General features: G+C 46.3%; 1 protein-coding gene across 1 annotated transcript in view; it reads right to left on the bottom strand.

Annotated features, from left to right (window-relative positions):
* The window catches only part of VIT (vitrin), a 92,556-nt gene that overhangs the window by 8,682 nt on the left and 60,755 nt on the right, over positions 1-23,119 (bottom strand). Inside the window, exons 8-11 of the mRNA XM_008162245.3 lie at positions 21,134-21,190; positions 16,039-16,083; positions 14,465-14,527; positions 10,738-10,885 (exon numbers count right to left, since the gene is read on the bottom strand). Of these exons, the coding sequence (XP_008160467.2) occupies positions 10,738-10,885; positions 14,465-14,527; positions 16,039-16,083; positions 21,134-21,190 (313 nt within the window). The remainder of the gene's footprint in view (positions 1-10,737; positions 10,886-14,464; positions 14,528-16,038; positions 16,084-21,133; positions 21,191-23,119) is intronic.

Here is a 23,119-nt window from a genome sequence, read left to right as displayed (position 1 = left end):
TCATGTTATTTTTCCTTAAAGGAACCCCAAATTGCATGCGTGTCAGGGTCCCTAAAGTCTGGATCTTCTCTTGGTGACCAAAAATAAGAACTTTTTCAGGGCCTAAAAGAAAAAGTTGAAACAACAAAAAATAATATTGGCTACAAAAAAGAAAAGGCAAAATTGATATTTACATAAGATATATGTAATTGTTTACCAAATAACACTATATATACTTCTTTAGTTGTAAAAACTTTAACTCATAAAACTTTAATTGTATTTGAAAATGATTTGTGGGCTCGATTTTCTCACTTTGAAAGATTTCCTGAGTGTGTCTGATGATTGTGAAGAAATCATACCTAATTATAATTTGTATTGCTCATAGACAAATAATTTAAAAGGCAAAAATATAAAAATTTCTTTAAAAAATTTTTACAGAAACACAGTATTTAAATGTGGAACCTAATCGCCTAGTCACATCCATGGTGTTCCCCCAGAACCCTGTGCTGAGGCTATGTTAATGTTGATCACTTTGTAGAGCAATTGTTGATTACCTGTCTCTTTCCTGTTCTACATAAACAATGGGGTCTCTGTCTTTTTGTGGTAGTTATCTTCTATGAAGTCACTGTGAGCATCAAATTAGCAAATACTGAGCCATTGCTCCCAGGGGAGATACAAGGCTAGGTTCCTGTGGGCCTCTGGTTACAACATTTGCATCAATAGATCAATACAGAAACTTGATTGATGTATGTTTCTGTTTGAAGAAACCTAATTTAATATATGTTTCTTACAAAAAATTAATTATATGGAATATTTCTATATAATAAAACACTAGCTGAGAAGGGTTTAACATTTTCCTGACCCTGGGTAATGTTTACACAATATCTTTGGCTTTCTGCCTCACAATGCCATCCACTATGCATTTAAAAAAAATCAGCTGTCATTTCATGAATTTATAAGTTCAGCCACTTTTTCATAACTTTAACATGTACTATTGATGTTCTAGAGCAGACTCACATACAGATCAGCAAATATCCTTTCTTTTTCTAAATGTATCTTTAACATTGAACTTACAACCAACAGCGCTATAACTCATACTTAAAAGGAAACTTATCCAACACTTGTGTTTTCCCCATAAGTACACCACAGCCTTCTTGCACTTAGAACCCTAGACTGGGGGTCATTGTATTTATTTAGTTTTTAAAATTGATATTTAACATTGTATTAGTTTTAGGTGTACAATGTAATGATTTGATACAAGTATACACTGAGTGGCCAGATTATTATGATCTCTGAACGCATAATAATCTGGCCACTCAGTGTGTGTGTGTGTGTATGTGTGTGAATATATATATATGCACACACATACACACACACACACACACACATTCATCACCTAGGTAGATGAATCCATCTTCAGAGGCAGACACATGAGCTATTCATATGACCAATGAATAGATGCTTTTAATTTTATTTAATGTTATTTCTTTAAAAAATATTGCTTTCCATACTAGAGGCCCGGTGCATGAATTCGTGCATGGGTGGGGTCCAGCCAGCCTGGCCAGGGGAAGGGGACATGGGCAGTTTGCTGGCCTGCCTGCTGGTCGAACTCCTGGTCGAGGGGACAATTTGCATATTAGCCTTTTATTATATAGGATATACACTGAGTGGCCAGATTATTATGCGTTCAGATATCATAATAATCTGGCCACTCAGTGTATATATTGTGAAATGATTACTGGAATAAGTTTGTTGAACATCCATCATTACACATAGTTACAATTTTTTTTTCTTGTGATGAAAACTTTTAAGGTCTCTTAGCAACTTGTAAGTATATGGTACAGTATTGTTAACTATAGTCACCATGCTGTACTTTACATCCCCGGGACTGACTTACGTTATAACTGCAAGTTTCTACCTTTGACCACCTTCACCCATGTCATTAGGGGCCATTTTAAACAGTGAAATTATCATCAGAAAAGCACAAAAATGCAAAAAATGTGGCACTAAACAGGCTGTGAAAAGAACACTTGTTTACAGTATGAGCTGCAACAAGAAAGCAGAGCATTGCCTTGTTTGACCTCAGCTGGGAATGTGTGTGTGTGTTGAAAGACTCAAAAACTTCCCCCTCTGTGCGTGTCTACAAATGAACAGGAAAGTACCACAAGTAATTGATTTTGGAGTTACAAATAAATTTTAGGGAGTAGGTGTTTTTGCAAATATGGAAGCTACTTGAGAACAGACACTATGTCTTAGTATTTCCCACCCTAGTGCTTATCAGACAGGGGTAATGGATAATTGCGCAATCACTAAGAAAGGAGGCTCATATGTCCTCTCCTCTCTTGGATCATCCCGGGTGGAGTTGAACACTGCCTTGAGCTCCACGGATCACACTCACTCTCTATGACATCACTGAGGTAGATGAATCCATCTTCAGAGGCAGACACATGAACTATTCATATGACCAATGAATAGATGCTTTTAATTTTATTTAATGTTATTTCTTTAAAAAATATTGCTTTCCATACTAGATGGTGAAGTCCTGAAGAACAGACTCTCTATCACATTTATTTATTTAGTGTTACTGGATTGAAAGGTTGGATCAGAGGGCCTCAGAAACTCTTTCCAATTGCTAAACTGATGATTAGGGGCAAAACCACAGCTCATCCCCCAAGGGACTTAGAGGCAAATGTGATCAAACCACTTAAATGAATTTTACCTCATTATCCCCTGCAAATGGCAGAGTGTTTAGTACATGGGAAACACTCAATAAGTCTTTATTAAGCTGTAATGCAATTAAATCATAGGAATGAATGATAAGTCTTTCACCTGCAGACTGTGGCGGCTCTCGGTACCAGAGCACCTGGTGTATGTGTCCTTTTCAGGATATATGGGCTGGTGGCCTGACACCCTAGCCTGGCTACTTTTAAAAGTTCAAAGAGCTATGCCATTACGTTTTTATATAAATAACCTTTTAATTTTATTGCAAGATCTTATTAAAGGAAACCACTTTTTTTTTTTTTTACCCCTTAGCAATATCAAAGCTTTTTCTTTGAAAATAAGAAAAACAATAAACACAAAACAAAGACATTTATAGCTCAAGGAGAAAATACAAAATTGTGTTATGTTTGAAAGAAGAGTTAGGACTAATGAAGAGACATTGTGGAGATCCAGAATTTGGCTGTGCATATAAAGGGATTATTTGTGCAATAGAAAACGATTACCCTGCAAGTGTTCAAGAAGAAAGAACACCTGTAGGAAGTGGGCACAGGTGATTCCTAGCAAGGCTTGGGGGCCTGATGGTAGGGAATTGGGGCTGTTGGTCAGTGTTTCCAGACCTCCCTGATCTGACTCACCTGGGACATTAATTAAACTACATGGGTTACTAGGCCTCCTGGAAGAAGCTCCGTTCAGTAGGTCTGGATGGGGTCTGGGAATATTTTCTTAAGGGATTCCAGTGAATCTATCTCCAGGAATGTGAGGAAGCCCTGGAGTCTGACCTCTGAAGACCCTTTCAGTCCTAAGGCTCCCATTTGGTTAAAGTCCCAGAGTCTACTGGTTTGCTCCATAACACATTCAGTTACATGAAATGAGCTTCTCAAATGAATTTTTATGCCAGTAGAGACATATCAACTGATCATATTCCCTATGGCAAGAACCTTTCAAAATAGTTTCCTTCAAGAAGACATCAACTTCAGGTTACAATAAGATAACCTAATTATATTTAATTTTCGTAACGGCTAAAATGTGGAGATTTATGGAGTTAGTCTGAGATGAACCGGGCCTGTGTTCTAGGGTGTCCCTGGTGCCCAAGGACATGCCAGCAGCTGTAGGCTGGGTGGCAGACTGGCTCCTGGAGGCAGAACCTGGCTGAGATGGAAAGGATTCTGCCCCAGGCTCTCAGAGAGCTGAGCAGTATGGCCAACCCAATGGCCCCTTTTGAAAAGATACTAGCCTTTCTCACATTTCCCAGGATCAGAGATGGAGAGCAGGGACTTATCACCAAATTTAGTTTTAGATGAGTGCTTTTTAAAATTAGTAACAGTAATTCTACCCATCCACCACCTGCATGCCTCTTCCTGCAGGAGGAAAGGCAGGGATGCAACCTGCTGGCCTGGGAGGAACTCGGGCTCACTAACCGAGTCTGTAACCGCGTCCTAGGGTTTGGAAAGTGCTGACCTGCTGGAGGCAAAGACCAACAGTAGTTAGCATATTAATGCAAAAGTCCCACTAGAAGGCCAATGGACTGATACTCAGCAGGGCTGAAAATCAGCATAATATTGCCCTGCTCTTGGCCAAATGGCTCAAGGCAGTCCCCTAACCTGATAATCCTTTTACTGTTTACCAAACTTTACCTTTGATATGCCTGTTTGCATTCCTAAAGGGCAAATGTGTATTCAAGTAAATAAAAGCAGATGGGACCAAGTTTTCAGATTAGCTTCTCCGATAGAGGGAAGTTATCCACCTGGCTCCCCCATGATTTCTAAATTCATATTTCTTGTCTAGTGTTTTCATTTGTGTGTCGGTCCTTTCTTCAGATCCTGAATCCTAGCTGTGCTGGTTGTGGCTTCACACTGGGCCAGGGAATGTCCTGGCAGCAGAGTTTCCCGAACTCATCTGACCACATGGGGATTCTGATTCTGTTGTTCTGAGTGAGGGCTGAGATCTGCCTTTCAACAGCCTCCGGGATGCTACTGTGGATCACGCTTTGAGTAGCAGTGTCTTGGATGCTGTAAGAATCCCAAACATTAGCAGTGGAGCTGCCAGTGACGAGAGGAGGGGAGGAGAAGAAGGAGTCCAGAGGAAGAGAAAGGCCAAGAAAAAAGGGAGGGGGTGGAGCTCCTAGGGCCCTCCAGAGAGGTGGGAGGACCTGGGAGTCACCTGAGAACAGCACAGGCTTGAGGAAATACTTGTGCCTTCATTCTCTGCTTGCTCGATAGAATCACCTGGGGAGTGCTGAAGAGTAGTGATGCCCCACTCAGGAATTGAGGTTTGGTCTGGGCAGTGGATTTTTCAAAAGCTCCCCAAGTGGTCCTAATGTGTATTGGGGTGATCATCTGCTTCTCTTGGGTCTGGAGATCTTGGGAGAATGATCCCAGAGGCCTGGGATAAGCCCTGTGCCTGTGTAGAGGGAGTCCAAGGGGAGCCCTTGAGTGGAAGTGGAGGAAGTCAAATGCAGGTCCTGTGGTATTTGTACCTGTGGGAGAACTGCATGCTGGGGAATAGAAAAAGGATATGACTTTTGTGCAAATTGTATCCACAGCTCACTCAGCTTTGAGATTGTCCCTGAGGAGTTGGCTCAAGGGTTCGCCTGCCTGTCTCAGAGGGGAGGAAATGGCACGGTGGGCCTTTGCTAGTGCCATTAGGCCCTGGAGAGCCCCCCCTTCCAGGCAGAAGACAGGCAGCTGCTCTGGAGTTCTGGTAGTTCCTGTAAAGGTGAAGTAGGCTGAGGGGGAAAAAATAGCACTGTGGGTGTGGAGTGCGGAGAAGCCTGCGTTCCAGGTGGGCGCTGCCACTCTGTACCAGGAAGCTGGGCAGTGCCCTCCCTCTCGGCAGTTGGTGATTTTCAGCCTTGGCTGGAGGTTGGAGTTGAATAGATCTGGTGTGAGGCCCAGGCCTCAGCATTTTTAAATGTGAAGTCAAGGCCCAGATGGTCCCTCCCTGCCCTGAGGTCCTGTGGTCCTGGCCCCCACCTGCTGTGTTTCATGCCTGGGGCCTCCCACCTGCTGAGGATGCAGATTCTAAAGAATGTGACAGAATGGCCCTCCTTGCCGGTGTATTCGATTGTACTGTTGTAACAAATGACTATAAACTCAGTGGCTCAAACAACACACTTATTAGTTCTGGAGGTCAGAACTCCAGCATGGATGTTCCTAGGCTAACACTAAGGTGTCAGGGCTGTTTCCTTGGTGAAGGCTCTAGGGAGAATCCATTTCCTTGTCTTTCCCAGCTTCTACAGGTGCCTTGCTGCGTCTCTTGCTCATGCCCCTCCCTCCATCTTCACCGTCTGCAGCCCCATCTCTGATCATCCTTCCAGAGCCTCCCCCCTCTAACTGACAATAGCTGGGCAGAGTCTCTGTTTTTAAGGAGTCATGTGATTGGATTGGGACACCTGGAAAGTCCAGGATACCCCTTCCCCCCCATCTCAGAGTCCTTAACTTGAATCACACCTACAAAGTCAAGGGAGGTAGCATATTCACAGGTTCCGGTGGTTTGGATGTGGACAGCTGGGGGCGGGGAGCTTTATACTGCCTCCCACACCAGACCTGACACCTCACTTCTTCCCTCAGGGTCTTCAGTCTGGGGCTGAGAAGAAGAGAAAGGAGATGTAGCCCAACTCAGGGCCACTCCCTAAAACACAGGGCAACTGTCATAGAAAAAAAAAATCTATTTCATTTTTAAAAGAAGAAACACCAACATTTTGCTTCATTCTATAACTGTTTTCCACTGTTGATATCCTAGGGTTGATTACAAAGTTCAAAAGAACATGTGCAATTCTGTTCCATTTGTACTGCAATTGGGGACTCAAATGAAATCCTATGGAAGGTCGAGGGGGCGTTGACCCTGTGGATCCAGGCTGCAGCCAAGACACAAGCCTCTTGGCCTTATTCATTCCGTCTGCTGGAGTTCACCTAAGAGCTGCTTGCTCTGGCTCTTCTTTCATTTAGCCTCTTGGTGTTCCTGTTGGTATTAAGAGCAATCACAAGCCTGTTGGCTGTGTAATTCTAAAGCAGAATGTGTGGGCAAGATGAGGGCTTGATCCCTGGCCTTTCGTTCAAGCACAGTGTCTCGGTCCTCAGGAAAGCTTCAGAAGCTTTCTGGCAGGTGAGAAAATCTCTGCTTTGAAGTCAATTTTGTTTGACATTTTAGGGATTCACCCAAGGTTTCATACCTGCCCTCTCCCCAGCCGTCATGCATTTAACTGTGTGTTCTTGGGAAAGACACTCACCCTCTCTGAGTCTGTTTCAAACGCAGCCTCTCTTACAGGAGGTATGTGATGATGGTGGAAAAATGCTGTGGTTGTTGAAAGGCTTGCACAATTGTGGGTTACGAGCCTCTGTATGTGCAGAGAAGAGGGGGCATATGGCAGAAGGAGCATGCTGGTATCACAGTGGCCAGGGCTCAGCCAACTCAGGGCCACTCCCTAAAACACAGGGCAACTGTCATAGACCAGAGGTGGAACTCAGTGCAAGGTGAAGTCATGGGGAGCAGAACCCAAGAGCCTGGTAGAGGGCGACGCTGGTCGGCTGAGAAGAGACCTGAGTGGACCAGTAGGACAGACAGATGCAGGGAGAGAGGAGGAAGGGGATGACCATGGTCTTGGCAGTCCTGTGACACAAGTCCCCCTTCACCTGGGCTGCCAGGGCTGGTGCTCTGTTTCTTGTACCCCAAAGGTCTTCGTGTGGGAGGCCCAGGGGTCAGAGTGTGGGATGGACATTGCATTTTGCAAATCAGACCGTGTTTATATTTCTTGTATTTTTTATTTCTTATTTGCCTTCTTTTCATAAGAACGATAACGTAAGTATTTTCAGAATTAAATTCCAGTAACACATTTAGTACTCTCTTCTATTTCTGTTAATACTTAGTATGAGTTTTTTCAATCTAAGTTTAAAAGTCTAATTTTAGACATGAAAGTGTAAATCCTGACTCAGCTCTCCTAAGAAGAACCAAGGACAGGAGCCCTCCTGGGACCTGGTGAGCCAGTGGCCGGGAACTTAATGGAGGCGAGAAGCCGGAGAGGAGGGGAACTTCCAAGGTTCAGAGGCCTCCCTCCTTGACCAGCTCCTGCCCTACCTAAGCCTGCCCTTCGAGTACTGGTTCTTGAGGGGTGCTCACTCCTTTTAGCGCCTCCTTTCCTCACGATAGCACGAGGAGCTGGGACCAGGAGCTTTCTAAGGCCCAGTCCGCTGTGATTGCCAGGGGTGTAGAGTGGGCACTGGACTCCGGTGAGGGCCCCAAATGCCGGGAGAGGCATCAGTTTCCTGGTGTGCCAAGTGCTGGCCTGCCTGCTTTTCCTTTTCCAGAAACACAGGCCCCATAGAGGCACCTACCTCTGTCTCCCTACTCTTTCCTGCCCCACTGCCTCCCTCTCTATGCACCTAGACCAGTTGGTAAAGAAAGGATAAAGGAGCCCTAGCCGGTTTTGCTCAGTGGATAGAGAGTCAGCCTTCGGACTGAAGGGTGTCCCGGGTTGGATTAAGGTCAAGGGCATGTACCTCGGTTGCAGGCTCCTCCCTGGCCTGGGCCCTGGTCAGAGCTCGTGCAGGAGGCAACCAATCGATGTGTTTCTCTCACATTGATATTTCTCTCTGTCTTTCCCTCTCTCTCCTACTCTCTCTAAAAAACAATGGAAAATAGCCTTGGGTGAGGATTAAAAGAAAAAGAGAGAGAAAAAAAAGAAAGAAAGAAAGGATAGAGGGGACCCACCCAGGCAAGGAAGCCAGGCCGCTGAAATCAAAAGCAGTTTCAGCTCGTTCTCATTACCCCCTTCAATAGCTGTGTTCCCCACAGCCCACTGGTGGATGTGTCACTAAGTGCATGCCCGCATTTCATTACTGATCATCCACCTACTGGGAACCCCAGGCTGCAGGGAGAGGCGGCTCATCCAGTCTGTTAGCCCCATGGATTCATTTATTGGATGTCTTCCGAGTGCAGAGCCAGTCCCTGAACTACAGAGCGCCAGGGCTGGCAGAGCCCCGATAAGTCACCTGCTCCACCCAGGACTTTATAGATGGCAGCACTTACATGGAGAGAGTAAGTGACTTGCTTAAGGTCACACAGCGGCACTCGGGCCAGATTTCAAGACAGCCTGTCACCAGTTCATTGTGCTTCCCACTCCACCCTGTGGCTGTGGGAGGGTGAGGATGATGGATTCGTTTGTATGAGCATTGAGTGAAGGAAAACAGACATAGTGTCCTTCTGTGCTCCAAATTAATAAGGAGCTCAGGTGTGGGGGAGGAAGACAAATAGCAAAGTCATTTTTAGAAGGAAGAACTGGAAAGCATGGGAGATAAACTTTTAACTGACAATGGTGTTCACATTAGAAAAACGGGAAAATATTTTTTGGGTTTTCTTGAGGGGACGGAGTCTTTCTTGAATTGTTTTTCCTTCCCTGCTATACTTGTTCTTTCATCCACGCTCTCTCTCATCAGCACACAACACTATTCTGCCATTTTTCTTCTCCTTGACATATTTATCACTTTATTTTCATATTATGTGATAAGTCTCGGTTTACACAGCCTTTAAAGCAGCTATTTTTAATGCAAGATGACACAGCAAGCTTTAAACCGCCGCCCTCCCCCCAGTACAATTGACTGGGGACATCTGGCACGAAAGCACTTCCATTTCCTCCCTGGAGAAGCTTGCTCTCCACTTTCTATCTTTGAAAAGTGACCCAGGAATGAAATAGGTTGACATTTTGAAAACAAGAAAACAATGACCCAAAAAATGTATTTTCCTATTTCAAGTTAAATTCCTCAAGATAGATCATTTGACATTGAGAATTAGCATTTGTAAGCATTGGTTGTTTCCACATATTTGTATATAACTATATACAAGAATCAGTTAACTCATCTACTTTTTCTTCATAGAAATGGAAGATAGTGCTAAATGTGCTCTTGAAATTTAATTCTAAAAATACCTGTGTTATAGTTCTTATGAAAAGAAGGCATTTTTGTTTATTTCTTTTGACAACTCAAACATAAATATCTCGTGTCTTTCATATAATAGCCTCAGTGACCACGCTGCTCTGAGGAATCCTCAGGAGTTGTTTGCAGGGTCTGGAGAGCCCCTGGGTGCTGTCAGGTATGAATGCTGTCGCTTTTCAGGAGGAGCAAATAAGCTGTGTTGTCGCTTCTGAGCAGGAGGCACCAAGGTCTAGGTTAGTGTCCCCTTCGAGTCTAAGCTGCAGGACTGGGAGTGGTGTCATGCTGTGTCTGATGGTCCTTTGTGGAAAGGGAGATAATTATTCTGCCCTGAATGTCTCTTGATTAACAGTCGACCCATTATTTGAGATTTGTGCTTGCTTGATCTTTTCATAGTTTGCTCGTTATCTGTCAATATCTGTGTATCTGTTTAGGGAGAAACCTATTTGTATCTGAAATAAGATGGATTTATTATCCCAAATAAGAGAAGAGGTTGAGATCGGAAGTGGATATGAATGTTCAATTTCTCCCCTAAAATAATAAACCGGATTGGGGACAGTCACCTGGGTGCTCGCTGAGTGATGGGGCCACTCCCCTCCCCGCCCAGCCTCACATTGCCTGGTGAGCTTCTCAGGACCAGTGCGAAGGCCTAGGGGGGTTTGGAGAAAGAGTTCAAGCTAAAGCTCCGTGTTGTCTAGGCATCTTCCTTATATGTGGGAGCACAGGGTGCAGCCACTCAAACAAATGCTCTAATAGTCAAGGTGGAAAGGAGTCCACCTTGATCTACAGATGAGGAAACTGATGATAAGAGGTGGAGGCCTTGCTCAGGGTCACACAGCTGAGCTAAGACTTGAACCCAGAGGTCCTAACTCCCAAATCAATATCCTCTCCACCAATCACAAGTACAAATGCCATTCACTTACAAGTGTTCAATAATCTGTCCCTTCTGGAATCTCAGATCCCTTAGAGGGCATCTGGATCGCTTCAGTCTCTTTTCATTTACATTAGTATTAGGGCAGAGAATGCGTTTGTGCTCATGGATGCGTTGGTATTATTTGTGGCACAAAATTAAGCGTGTGACTTCTCTTGGTTTCTGAATTAGAATAGCACTTACCCATACTGAACAACCCCCACCAGTGGGCCCGACGGGCCAATGTCAAGAGCCTGGGCAATGTCAGCCAGGAACTGCTTCTGGATTCGGAAGCGACGTCCGCCAATGCTCGTGCTCCCGTCGATTAAAAACGCCAGGTCAACTTTGCAGTCTGAGGAATGGAAGAGGGCCCTGTTACTCTGTGATCTCGCATTGCATTTGTCTGTGCATGCTCTCTCCCCTCTCTCCACCAGAGCTCCCTGAGATTCAAAGAAAAGAAGGTAAAAAGTAGTAGCAAGTTGCAGGGTATATACGTTTATTTACGTCCAATACAGATTTTCACTGGGCACCAAGGTCCTGGATGTGTGGGCTAGTACTATTACCACCGCTGTTGTAGAATTCACGATATCAGCCATAATTACGGACTTCAGAGCAGGGACCTCCGGTCAAGCCTGGGAAGGCCCTCAGAGCGTGTCCTAGGCTCAGACGATAGAAGTGCAGACCCCGGACATGGGAATTCACTGCGACTGACTCTCTGGAGTCTGGAGTCTTTTCCTCTCCATCTAACTTTTTAGAATTATGTGTTAGGTCTTTATAAAGATGTGAAAGAATCTGCAAAGCCAATGCTGAGCGGCAGGAATTATAGGATGAGAAATTGATAGCAATCTGCCCCTTCACTCCTCTGGGTGAGGCAACCATAGAATTACCCACATGCATCTACAGATGCCAGTGCTTGTTTGTAGCCATCTTAGATTTCCTCCTTTCTTTTAGCTGTGATAATGAGCAGGGCAGTTCTATCTAGTATCTCTGGACCTCTGTGCATATATGAAGATTATGATGGAGGAGGGGAGGACAGTGGGGCTGCAAGCTACTTCAACATTTCAAATGCTAATCAGAAATTGTGGACAGCCACATACACTGATAAAAGTTAGTGTCTTCTTTGCTCTTGGCTGAAGTGATATCCTCTCAGTATGTTAAAACTGATTATTCCATGCTGATCAGAATTTCTTATGGGAGGTAGACAGCCCTTTGATTAATAAAAAATGAGGAATGAATTATTTAATGACTGCAATTTAGGAGACAACATATTTCAAAACCGAGTGTGATGGGGAGAAAAAGAGAGAGGCAGTAAAGACAGGAATTTCTGGGCTGGCGTATTGCGGGTGGGTGGTGCCGCTGCCCAGACAAGCCTGGATCTCTCTGAGCTGCTGCGTGGTTACCATGCGGCCGCTGGGCAGCTCTTCCCTGCATGGCATGGCAGTGTTTCCCTGTGGCCAGAGGAGGAGAAGCTCTGTAGGCAGCAAGGGGTTTTTATGTGTTTTTGTTGTTGTTCTTTTTGTTTTAAATGAAAGCAAGAAATGGGCACGAGTCGACACAGTTTTAAGCAGAACGGATGAGAACTATTTAATAAAGAGAGATCACAGAATTGGCAGGTTAAGGGGAAAAGTTATATGTGAGAATGTGCTTTATTACCTTGCAGTGATTCATGGCAATCTAAGCCAGAGAAGGAGGCTTTGACAGGGACCTCTGTGGGCCTGGCTGGCTCCGCACCAGCTGCAGTTGGTGCCTCGGCTCATTAGTGGATCTTGCAAACTGTTACTTCCTTTTTGCCTGGACAGTGCCTGCTGACTCTTCCTGTTCAGCTGGCCTCCCCTGTCCTCGCTGCCCCCAAACTGCCTATGCCTAAGCATGACCCGTGACATGAGGATTGGAAGAAGCAAATAAGTCAGGAAGTGGAGATGAAAGATACCACTAAAGCCTGGGATAAAGCAAAAGAGAAGAGGAACTGCTGTATGGCTTGTCGGCTCCTTTCCTAGGCCTGGGCTTGCGATGTGAATTGCTGCCAGCAGGTGGCACTGGTGTTCTTCAGGGCTTGCTGCCCACTGGCACCTATGGTTTGCTGGAAATGCGACTCCCAGGCTCCACCCAGACCTATAGCTGATCTTGTTAGAACTACCCCTTAACAAGGTCTCCAGGTGATTCATGGGAACATTCAAGTTTAAGAAGTAACTCCTGAAGAGGGTTTGCCTTCCAGATGTCAGCGAGCAGTTCAATGAACCTTTTAAAATGAACACAGTTTTTTGTTTTAGTAACTATTAATTAGAGTAAGAGCCAAAGGAGATTTTGTTTTAAAATGCATAAAGTAGAATACATGGATTGTGTAGCCTCTGTTTTGGTTCTTCATAGACCATTACCACCCCTTATTTCTTACGTTTTGAACTGTGTTTCGGATAGGCATGTTCATTTTGCAGCTAGGTTTTGAGGAAGTGAGGTGGTTTTCTATTTGGGTAGTTCTCTTCGCTCACTAGCCTGATGGCTGATATTGGGGTCACCTTTGCTCCCCTTTTCCCAGAATAATCTAATGACAGTGGTTCTGTCTCAGGGCATGTGCTCATTGAGACCTAGTGGCTTTCTCATATTGAGATGAGATCAATACTAAAGGATGGAAGTGGGTTATGAAATGTTTAGCATGAACGATTTATTATGGTAGAGATTGGAGGACTAGAAAGAGAAGGTAAGATATGTTGTCTACAGGAATCAATCTATCAATTTTCTTAATTGCTTTGGTTTTCTCCAACAAGGTACAATTTTATTGATTAATGCTTTGTGTTGGCCATATAAATACATCAGGCCAGTGTTTCTTAACCCTGGGTAAGAATCAGTCGCTTAGGCAGCTTCAGCGAATAAAGGTGTCTTGGAAGCACTCTGGGCTGTGCTTCCCAGGAGTTATTGTGCAAAGTCACCACTGGATTCAGGAGCCTGGCATTCTGCATTTCTATCAAGCAATGTTGATACTTCTGGTCCCCAGACCACACTTTGAATAGCAAGAGCTAGGCTCACATTCAGTAGGTATGAGGCAGGAATTGGTCATCTTTAATTTTTTTAAAATGTCTTCAGATGATTGTCATACACAGTGGGGTTGAGACTCAGAGCCCAGTGGTGGCTGATTCGTAGTAAACTTCTGGGGGAATTTGCGGATGCTCTCCTTGGCTTGCACACCCAACTCCCTCCTGGTTTTCCTCTTTTTCTCTGGTCCCTCCTTTCTGGTATCCTCAGGTGGCTTCTCCACCTATTTAGTGTTCTACTTCTTCAGGTATAAGTTCTAGGTCACATTGCCTGTTTTTATAGGCTTCGTTTTGAACCATAGCTCATCACCTTTCAATCTAAATTTCTGGCTGGGCTGTTCCTTCTGAATGTTGTATCAGGGTAGTCTGGGTAGTCAACACTCAGTGTTTTGCAGAAGATAAACAGACTTAAATGACCTCCCTGCCCCAACCTGCCCTGTTTCCAGTGGTCTTCAGGGCAGTACCACCTACCTAGTTGCTCTAATCATCTTTAATTGCCCCCTCTCTTGCACCTCCTCCTCTAATCCTGTAGATGCTCCCTTCTTTATATCTATTGAATCTGCTATTTCGCTGCAACTCTGAGCTCTGTCTACTACCCTCTCCCCTGGACCACTGGATCGCTGTCTTTGCTGGCCAGCCTCCACTCTTCATATGCTCTTGTCTCCCCATCCTACCCTGTTGCCATAGTGATGTTTCAAACATCGGATCCTCTCCCCCTCATGCACACAGAAAGTTTAAATCCTTCAAAACTTCCCTTTCCCCTTAGAACAAAGTGACAGAAGAGAGGAGGAGAGGCAGATCTATGGTAAGAAAGAGGCAGGTTTGGGTGGGAGTGAGTGGGAAGAGAGGAGCCAGCAGATGAGATGTCAGAGTCACTCTGGGTTTCTAGTTGTTAATTAACTTACTTGGATCTCCCTGGGATACGGGGTCCAGAGGCTGTGTGCTTGCTTCTTCATCTGGGACAAATCCTGGAAAGAGCAGTCAACTTTTGGTGATTTGGAAGGACAGGAAGCATCTGGCCTTACCCAGGGGGATGGGGACATAATGGATATTCGCACCCAGCTCAGGGGGCTTGGCTTATCGCCAACTGTGCTCTTCTCCTCACCACCCCCATGGTAAGAGGTAAGAAGGAATTAATGTTGACTGACTGCCTACTAAAGACACAGTTGGTGCTCACAGGGATTGGAAGGCAGACTTTGAGTTCTGTCCCCTACTGTTAACTTACTCGGCCTGAGCCTTAGTTTCCTTATCTGAAAGCATGAAGTGCTTTGCCACTGTAGTTTACCCCTCTGCAAAACTCTGAAGATCTCCAGGTGAGGGCCTGTGCCTCACTCCTCATAAACCTTCACTGTGCCCACCGCCTGCAGGTCCTCCGCTGACATTTGGTGATTGAGTCAGTGAACAAAGGTGCGTGAGACATAAGGAGGACCATCCTACGGGGTGGGGTGTAGACTGGAGGGGTAGAAGAGGGACAAGTAACTCAAACAAGAGGATCTGAAATGTGGCTCCTCTGAGGAAAGGTGCACAACAGCTTTGTGCTTTGAGAGGCTATAGGACCTGAATTTCAACCGCAGGGTTGTTTTTTTTTAGAAGCCATTTACATGGCAGCCAAGATCACAAATACATCATTTAAGGAATTAAAGACAGTACATAAGCACTCTTTTAGGCTTGGTAAGGCCATTGAGCCTCCCAGGCAGAGGGAAACTTGCACCGGAAGTAAGTCTCCCTGTTCTGAGGATGCTCAGAACACCCCCCAGCCTCCCAGTTCGGCAATGGGGGGAGGGGCTGGGGGGCTCTGCCCACTCCTGGCTGCAGTGAGCTTGCTCCTGGCTTGTTAGTTTTTCCAACTTTCAAAGCACATGATTTCATCTTCCCATTAAAGGTCAGCGTACGCACCTCACTTCCTCACATCATTTAACGAGTTCACTTTGGGTGTCTGCGGGCCTTTCTCAGCCAGGAGCCTCTCAGGGAAACTGCCCCAGGCTGCAGGTTGGAGGGAGGAAAAGAAATGGGAGTCCCGAGGCTAAGTCCTCTCCTGCACCTCTGTCCCTGCTCTTGCACCGAGAGCCAGAAGTCCGGGTTTATTGCTGCAGTTACAAACACTAAAGGCAGTGAACAGTGAACTACGTTCCTTCAGCTGAAGGGAAAACCTCAGTACCATTGGCAAAGTGGGGAGGGGAACTAGAAGGAAGTCAAGCGTGTCCAGAGGGGAGAGGGTCTAAATCCATTTTGGGAGCAGGGAACTCCCTCCTGGCTCTTTGTCTTCACAGTTTGCCTTTCCGCTGTGTTACAATGTCCCCCCTCAGCCCAGGCGCCTGTGGGAGTTACCAGGTGCCCTGTGATGTGGGAGGTGAAAGCACCCAGGCTGCTCTCTGTGGGCCTGGGCTCTGTCTGGGCCCGGCTGGGTATTGGACTCCCTGGTTCTGAATCCTGTGTATCTCCATCTGGTCTTGGTGAGGAGGTTGGGCTGTATAATTACCTGCATCTAAAAGGACTGATCCAGGTTTCCACATGTCCGTTCTCCCTGATTTTCAAAGTAAAAAGAAACAAACTTGTTAATATTTAGATGAAACCAGCAGTCTCTCAAGTGACACTCCCCTCCCCCCCTCTCCCCCCCCAGGATGATCACATTTTCCAACTGTGTCAGGAAGTTCATTGAAGGGGCAGGCCAGGGGGGCAGACTTTTGGATGAAGCAGCCTGAAATGTGTGGGATTTTCTCATTGAAAGGTCTTGAAGCCAAAGACAAAAACACCTTTGCCCTTTTCTTCCTCTCATTGTGCAGGAAGGATCATGGAAAAGTGGGAATCCTGGGATTCAAGGAGACCTAAAAGGTCATTCAACCCAAACACCCGCCCCCCCCCCCCAAGCATGCTTCTGTAACATCCTTACCAAAGTGAGTGTATGGCTAGTGCTTGAATGCCTCCAGAGATGGGGAACTCATTACATACACAACCAAAGTAGTGAATTCTTCCTTGGACTATTGAGACTTTGAGAAAAACTTTCATTGTATCTGAAATCTTTATCCACCATCCATCCCTCGGCACCAATTAAACACACAGTGTGCACCCAGCATCATTCTAGGTACATTCGTCTCACCCTCCCATCTGTTTGTGTTCTCTTCCTTGGAGCTTCACCGGAGAAATGTGGCCCCTTCGGGGAGCAGGCACTCATTTCCTGAGGCTCTGCTTCTCACTGAGCGCCTCGAGCAGAATAAAGCAAGTGGCACCTGGCATTCCTTCTGCAATAAAATATTCAATGCTCCCCCACCCCCTACACACACCCTGGTGCTGGCTGGTAAAGTAGAAAGGGTGGTTGGGAAGGGGAGATTCCTACCCCAAAGTCCCTGACCTGTTTGGGGGAATCATGGTTGAAAGGGGCTTGGAGGCAACACTGGCATGTTAGGAAGTCTCAAAAAGACACCCAAACAGCTGTTTCTTTCCCTCCCTCCCTCCTTTCCTTCCTTCCTTCCTTCCTTCCTTCCTTCCTCCCCTACTCCCCTACTCCCCCATCCACCTCCAACTCAGGAAGCCCAAAGCTAAGGTATAATAAACTGTTTCATTTCTCAAAGACCATCACTGTTACTGCATGCTGGAAGTATTAAAACACGCAAAAGCAGTGGTTTTTTTTGTTCACATGTTTAAGATGGCAAGCTGTTTTGAAAGTCACTCTGTGTTCTTGCACATTCCAATTTAATGGTGGGAGCTGAGTTTAATTTAGCTCAGCCATTAACCAGGTGTATGACCTTGAACAAGTCACATGCCCTCTGTGAACCTTAATTCCTTTGTGAATAACATTAGCAGATTGAGTGAGATGATTGCCAGGTTCAAAATATTTAGGATTTATATGTTTAAACATTCCGCTTCTTTAGCCTTATAACTCTATTGCCACCTACTGGTAAAAATACCCACTTTGCCCTTTCCCTTAAAAAAAAAAAAAAAGGTGCTGGTGACATCTGTTTTTGCCCAAGGCTTTCAGCACCTTGAGGTTATGAAGAGTTAGAATGCTGGGTGCTGGTACCTTAGCTGGAGAGAGACCGTTTCCATGGCTCTGCCTGTCCTGGAAGCCTGTCCTGTTGGTGGCACTTTCATTTATTTGGGACGGGTTTGAACCAAATCACTTTTATCCAAAAGCCGAGGGCTGGAAAATATTTGGACAGCTGAGACTTGGTGCTTTTGGACTTGGTTGTAATGAGAAGGAAGTAAATTTGTTAGAGCATTTGTATTCCTGTGCTGAGGCATAAGGGTGGTGTGGAAAAAGAAGTTGGAAGACCCATCCTGGTCTACCAAAAACCAGCCAGGCACTTGCGGGACTCGCCCGCCTTCTCTGACCTTAAGTCTCCTCGGTGAAGCTGAAGTCATAGAGACTTGTCGTGCTCGGCCAGCGTGGCTCCGTGGTTGAGTGTTGACCTGTAAACCAGGAGGTCACGGTTCGATTCCCAGTCAGAGAATGTGCCTGGGTTGCAGGTTGGATCCCTAGTGTGGGATGTGCAGGGGGCAGCCGATCAATAATTTTCTCTCATCGATGTTTCTCTCTCGCGCTCTCTCGCTCTCTCTCTCCCTCCCTCCCTCTCTCTTCCTTCCTCTCTCTGAAATCAATCAAAATATATTAAAAAGAAAAAATAGACTTGTCACCCTGCCTCACATGGAGGTAAATGTATCAAAATCACTCTGGAGTGTCAGCACTGCTGAAAAACAAGGAGTTACTCTTGTGGCAATCCTTGCTTGGTCACCTCATAGAGACAGTGAGTGTCTGAGAGAAGTATTGGTTCTGACTGATTTCCATAGTGAAAATGCAGAAACCATGAACATTCACTGAGAGCGTCCCTAGTGTCAGGCACTGACCACGCACCTGATGGGGTTAAGTCACAAGAACCTGTGAGTTCCGTACAATGATGTTCCCATTGCACAAGCGAGGAACCTGCCGCCAGGGAGTGGCAGAGTGAACCTCAAGGCCAGCAGGCGGCTCTGGGGCCTGCACGTAACCACTTTCTGTCGCACGTGATGAGTCATTGCTTCAGTGTCTCAGGGCACTTGGGTAGGCCGCTGAGTTGCTCGCTCCCTGGCCCACCACCTGCAGGGTAAGGGCCCGGACCATCTTGGCGCTAAGACCCCAGTGATGACCCTTGCAATGGTCACAGCTCCTTCCGTGCCCGCACATCTGGAAGTCACCAGCAGGGGACCCAGGCGGGAGCTGCAACACATGGCCCTTCCGGCTCCAAAGGTTTATGGGACAGAAGCACAGGTGGCCCTGCAGCTCCCCGGTGTCTCCCCAGTGACCTCCCGGGGTGCAATTTTAGGAGGAGGTGGCGATCTGAGAGGCAGGTGGGGAATCTCCACGCCTCCCTCCACGCCTCCCTCGCTGGGCCTGGCCTCCTGCAGCGGGGCTGCACACTCCCCGCGAGCTTCCTCCTCTGGCTGCGGTAACCCAGGAAGCAGGCAGAGAGCAGCCGCGGCCACGAGAAGGCGGAGGACCGTCTGAGGCCTGGGCATGAGCCGTCACACCCGTGAAGCCGACAGGTCCCGTTTACAAACGGATTGCCCTCCAAAGCTCTGTACGGGGTATTAGTTTGGGACCTGGCTGCCCTTTTCCCATGGAAACAACATTAACTCCATGGTTAGGTTTCCAGGCCAGTGGAGCTCATTTATCAAACAGAGCTCATGGTACTGGGAGGCCAGAGGGCAAAAGGATGGTTCCAAGGAAAGCACCTAGTCCTCACATCAGTTATCAGGAGCACACCATCCTGCTCCTCCTCAGAATAGGGCAGGAGCAGCCAGGCTGGGCAGGTGGCTCCTGTCCGACTCCCAGGTTGCAGGCTCAATCCCTGGTGTGCAGGAGGCAGCCAGTCGATGATCTCTCTCATCATTGATGTTTCTCTCTCTCTCCCTCTCCCTTTCTCTCACAAATCAATAAAAATACGGTGTTTTTTTTTTTTAAAAGAAAAAGTAGGCCTAGAGATAGGTCTTGTTGCCAACCATGCCCCTGGCCGTGCCCTGGCCATGCCTGATTCCAGTGGCAAGGCCTAGGCTGCCCAGGGGGGCCTCTCACGCAGACCAGCCCCAAGAGAGCCCTGGGGTGTCTGGACTGGCAGAAATGTTCTCTTCCACAGAGAACAGACAAAGCCAAGAGACATTCTCTAGAGGTTAACACAACTCGGGTGACCTGGATTGAGCCGCAGAGGCCCCAGTGTGTGGGGAGGGAGTGTCAGCAAGGGAAGCCGGGCGGGGGTGCTGAGCAGCCAGCAGGCAGGCTGGCCAGGCTGACACCGCCCGCCAGGCAGGTTTCTGGATAGCAGCTCCCGGAGCATCTGCCTTTGGTACCTGAGGGGATTGCACTGGGCCGGCGGATCCACATGCAGCCAGCAGTCTGCTTTCTTTCCCTCATGAAAATGCCCCCTGATGAAAATGCCCTGGTTCAGGTTTTCCTTGGAAGCCAGCTGAGCTCTCTGTGGTTGGCCCTCCTTTTGGGGGTTGCAGAGGAGGCACAGATCCTGGCCAAGAGGACAGGAGGAAGGAGTGCCCCATGCTTGGCTGCCTGAACACTCCCCTGGGCCTATTAAGGACTAAAATGGCCTTGGAGTCCTTGCCCCGCCCATCGATCTGATTCTTAAGCCCTTTGTCCAGGACAGCAGCATGTACCTTAGCCCCGGTGTAATTGTGAAGCTTGCAGAAGCTGCTAGTCCTGTCCTCGGACCTCATGGAGCCCCTGCTCCAATTGGCATCAAAGCTAAAGAGAACCTACAGTCTCTCTAGGAGTCTTTCAACATGTGGAGGACAGGCAGGTATCCCCCACAGTGGTCGGCAAACTGCGGCTCTCGAGCCACATGCTCTGTTGATTAATGAGTTTGCCGACCACTGCCCTAGCAAAAGACAGACCTGCTCTCTTTTCCTTGGAGGTCTGGGCCCCCATTCTAACGCCCTGGGGCTGCAAAGGGAATAAATAGTACTTCTATCAAATCTATGAGCTCAGGGCCCAGAGTTAGTGGAAAGCCTCTAAGGTCTTTCAATTCCCCCTTCTAATCGCTCCAGGCTTCAACATCAAGAGAACTGCTCCATCCCTCTGCATTCCCAGTACTTGGGTCAGACCTTGAAGGGCGCACAGAGGGAACCGAGGGAGCCAGGGGGAGGCATAGTGCACAGGAGAATCCTGGAGCAGAGGGAATGTATTTCTGTTCCTCACATCTGGAAGTACCAGGGCAAACTTAGCTCTGCCTTTCCTGGGAAAAGATAAAAATGTCTCCTCCTTTTACCCTAGTTTCTCAGGCATAAACCCCAGAGAGTATCCCTTTTCAGGTTCATAAGAGTCAGTTACTGAATCCTTAGGAATTTCTTATTAAACCCCCCACAAAATTGCCTCCAGGGAATGGCGAGGAGTGAAAACTTTGCTTATGTAAGGCTTCCTTACTTTTCTTACAAGTTTCTTTACAAGTGGGGCCCTAGGGCTGTATCTTTTGTTGGCATAACCCGTGGAATGCTTTCTGTCCAAATCTAAGTCAAATGGCAAGGATTTGGAAAGACAAAACCCGTGTAAACAAACTTAACTTTCATCAGCTAGAAAGGTGAGTTCAGGTTCTTACCTGGATTGGCACCGGGGCTGTTTTGGCTGCTTGTGTAGGAGGTGGTGGACCAGGGATCTGTAATAACATTTGACTGGTCAGAGCATGAATGTTAATCTAATCGCTCTCCTTCTTTCCATGATTCTAACCTAATAAGACATTACCAAGGCCAGAACCAAGGTAAAGCTTTGTCCTTGGGCGGTCTGAACCTGCCCCAGAGGAAGCATTGCAACGGAAAAGAAAGAAAGAAAGAAAAAGGGTTTAACTCAAAACACTATTCCAGGTAATAACCCTTGTATTTCACTTCTTTTATGAAAGTACCATATTTTTATACTTCATTATTACAATAATAATTCTTCTCAGTTGTGCCACTCCCAAGGAGGTTAAAGTAATCCTTCAATAGACATGTCACTTAACATTGAGCAATTTGCTTAAACGGTGTTAACGTGGCATTGATGCAAATAGCATTAGTGCTCAGTGATTTTTAAAGGTACACAATGGGTTATCCTTAATTACTCTGAGAGAGAATCAAATATGCTTCAGCATTCATTATTTATTGGGCAATTTCTCTGAAGCAAGGGAGGAGGGAGATGGGGGGCGGGGGTTCTGTAAAGAGAAATGCAAAATCCCTTTGGGGGAAAAGGGGCCACGTAAAAACCAGCAGAGGGAAAGAACCAAATTTCACGGAGGGGAAGAGGTAAGAGGCCATGGAAAACCATCAGCTTCTCGCAATCAAATCTATCTGCCATCCATTTTCCATTCCCTTGTCTTTGTTCCAGTTATTTGGACACAAGTCAAACTAGCTTTCGTTTCTAATTATAAAGACAACACATGCTTACTGTAAAAAATGTAGTAAGGATAGTAAGAAATCACCTGTAATGTAATTAATCCCTGTATTTGAGTGTACAATCTATACTGCTATACAATTTTGGCTTATAGAGTTATATCCCCTTTTCTATGCTGCGTTCTCACGCACAATACACAGTTATGAGCACGAGATGGGTGCCCGTGCTGTTCTGTAGCCGCTTCTTTGACCTCCCAGTCTGTCCCAGGCTAATCTTCTGTCAGTAAGTGCACCTCGTCATCAAAATTTTAATAGCTGTATAGTAACTCCTTTAATGGTCTGATGATGGACAGTTAAATTGTTTCCATTTAGTTTTCTATGATGAACAACACCTGTGTCCGGGCTTCTTTACACCCTTGGCTGGTAATTACCCGAGAATATGTTCCTGTAAGTGCAAATTCTGGGTCATGTCTCCACACGCTTGCCATAACTGTGTGTTATCAATTTCCAGTGTGAATTGGTGAAAATGACATCTTATTGCTTAATTTGCATTTATTTTATTCTTGGTAAGGTTGAACATCTTTAGTTATATTTATTGGCCACTTATAGTTCTTCCCCTTTAGCTTTGCCTGGTCATGACCTTCACCCATTTTTCTTTTGGAATGTTTGCTTTCCTATTTGTAAGACTGGATTTTAGGAAAAACTTTCTCCAGACACCTTAAGGAAATTAAACCTTCAGAGATGAGATAAATGTTGGTAGACAGGGAAGTTGCATGAGGAAGGGATGGGCAGTTACAGATGATGATCTCCTTCCTGTCCCAGATTTCACCACTTCCTTCTCCTTTCTAACAGCTGTCAGAGGGTGGAGTGGAATAGGAGGTGATCAGAGCCATCACTATGCCTTGCCACTAGGTGGCGCTCTGCTTCCCTCATTGGTCTACCCTTCCTTGTAGAGGCATTTAACCTGCTAGATTAGCTGAAGCAACCATAGAGCTTCTTAAAATGAACCTGACCAGGAAAGCAATGCTGGGCAAAGCCACTCCACATTGCAGACCTGGTGAATTCAGCTGACTGCAGGTGGGCCTGGAGGGATTTTTCTATCTTTTCCAGAACTCTTTCCTCAGCCTATCTATGGATATGGTTCTCTAGGCTCCCCCCCTCTGGTCCTGGGATGCAGCTCTGCGGCCTCTTGACTGCTGTGGGTGCCAATATAGTCTTTGGCC

This window comes from Eptesicus fuscus, chromosome 16 (assembly GCF_027574615.1).
Source record: "Eptesicus fuscus isolate TK198812 chromosome 16, DD_ASM_mEF_20220401, whole genome shotgun sequence".
Taxonomy (NCBI): domain Eukaryota; kingdom Metazoa; phylum Chordata; class Mammalia; order Chiroptera; family Vespertilionidae; genus Eptesicus; species Eptesicus fuscus.
Note: the sequence above shows the minus strand (reverse complement) of the source record. Positions and strands in the feature narration are given on the sequence as shown.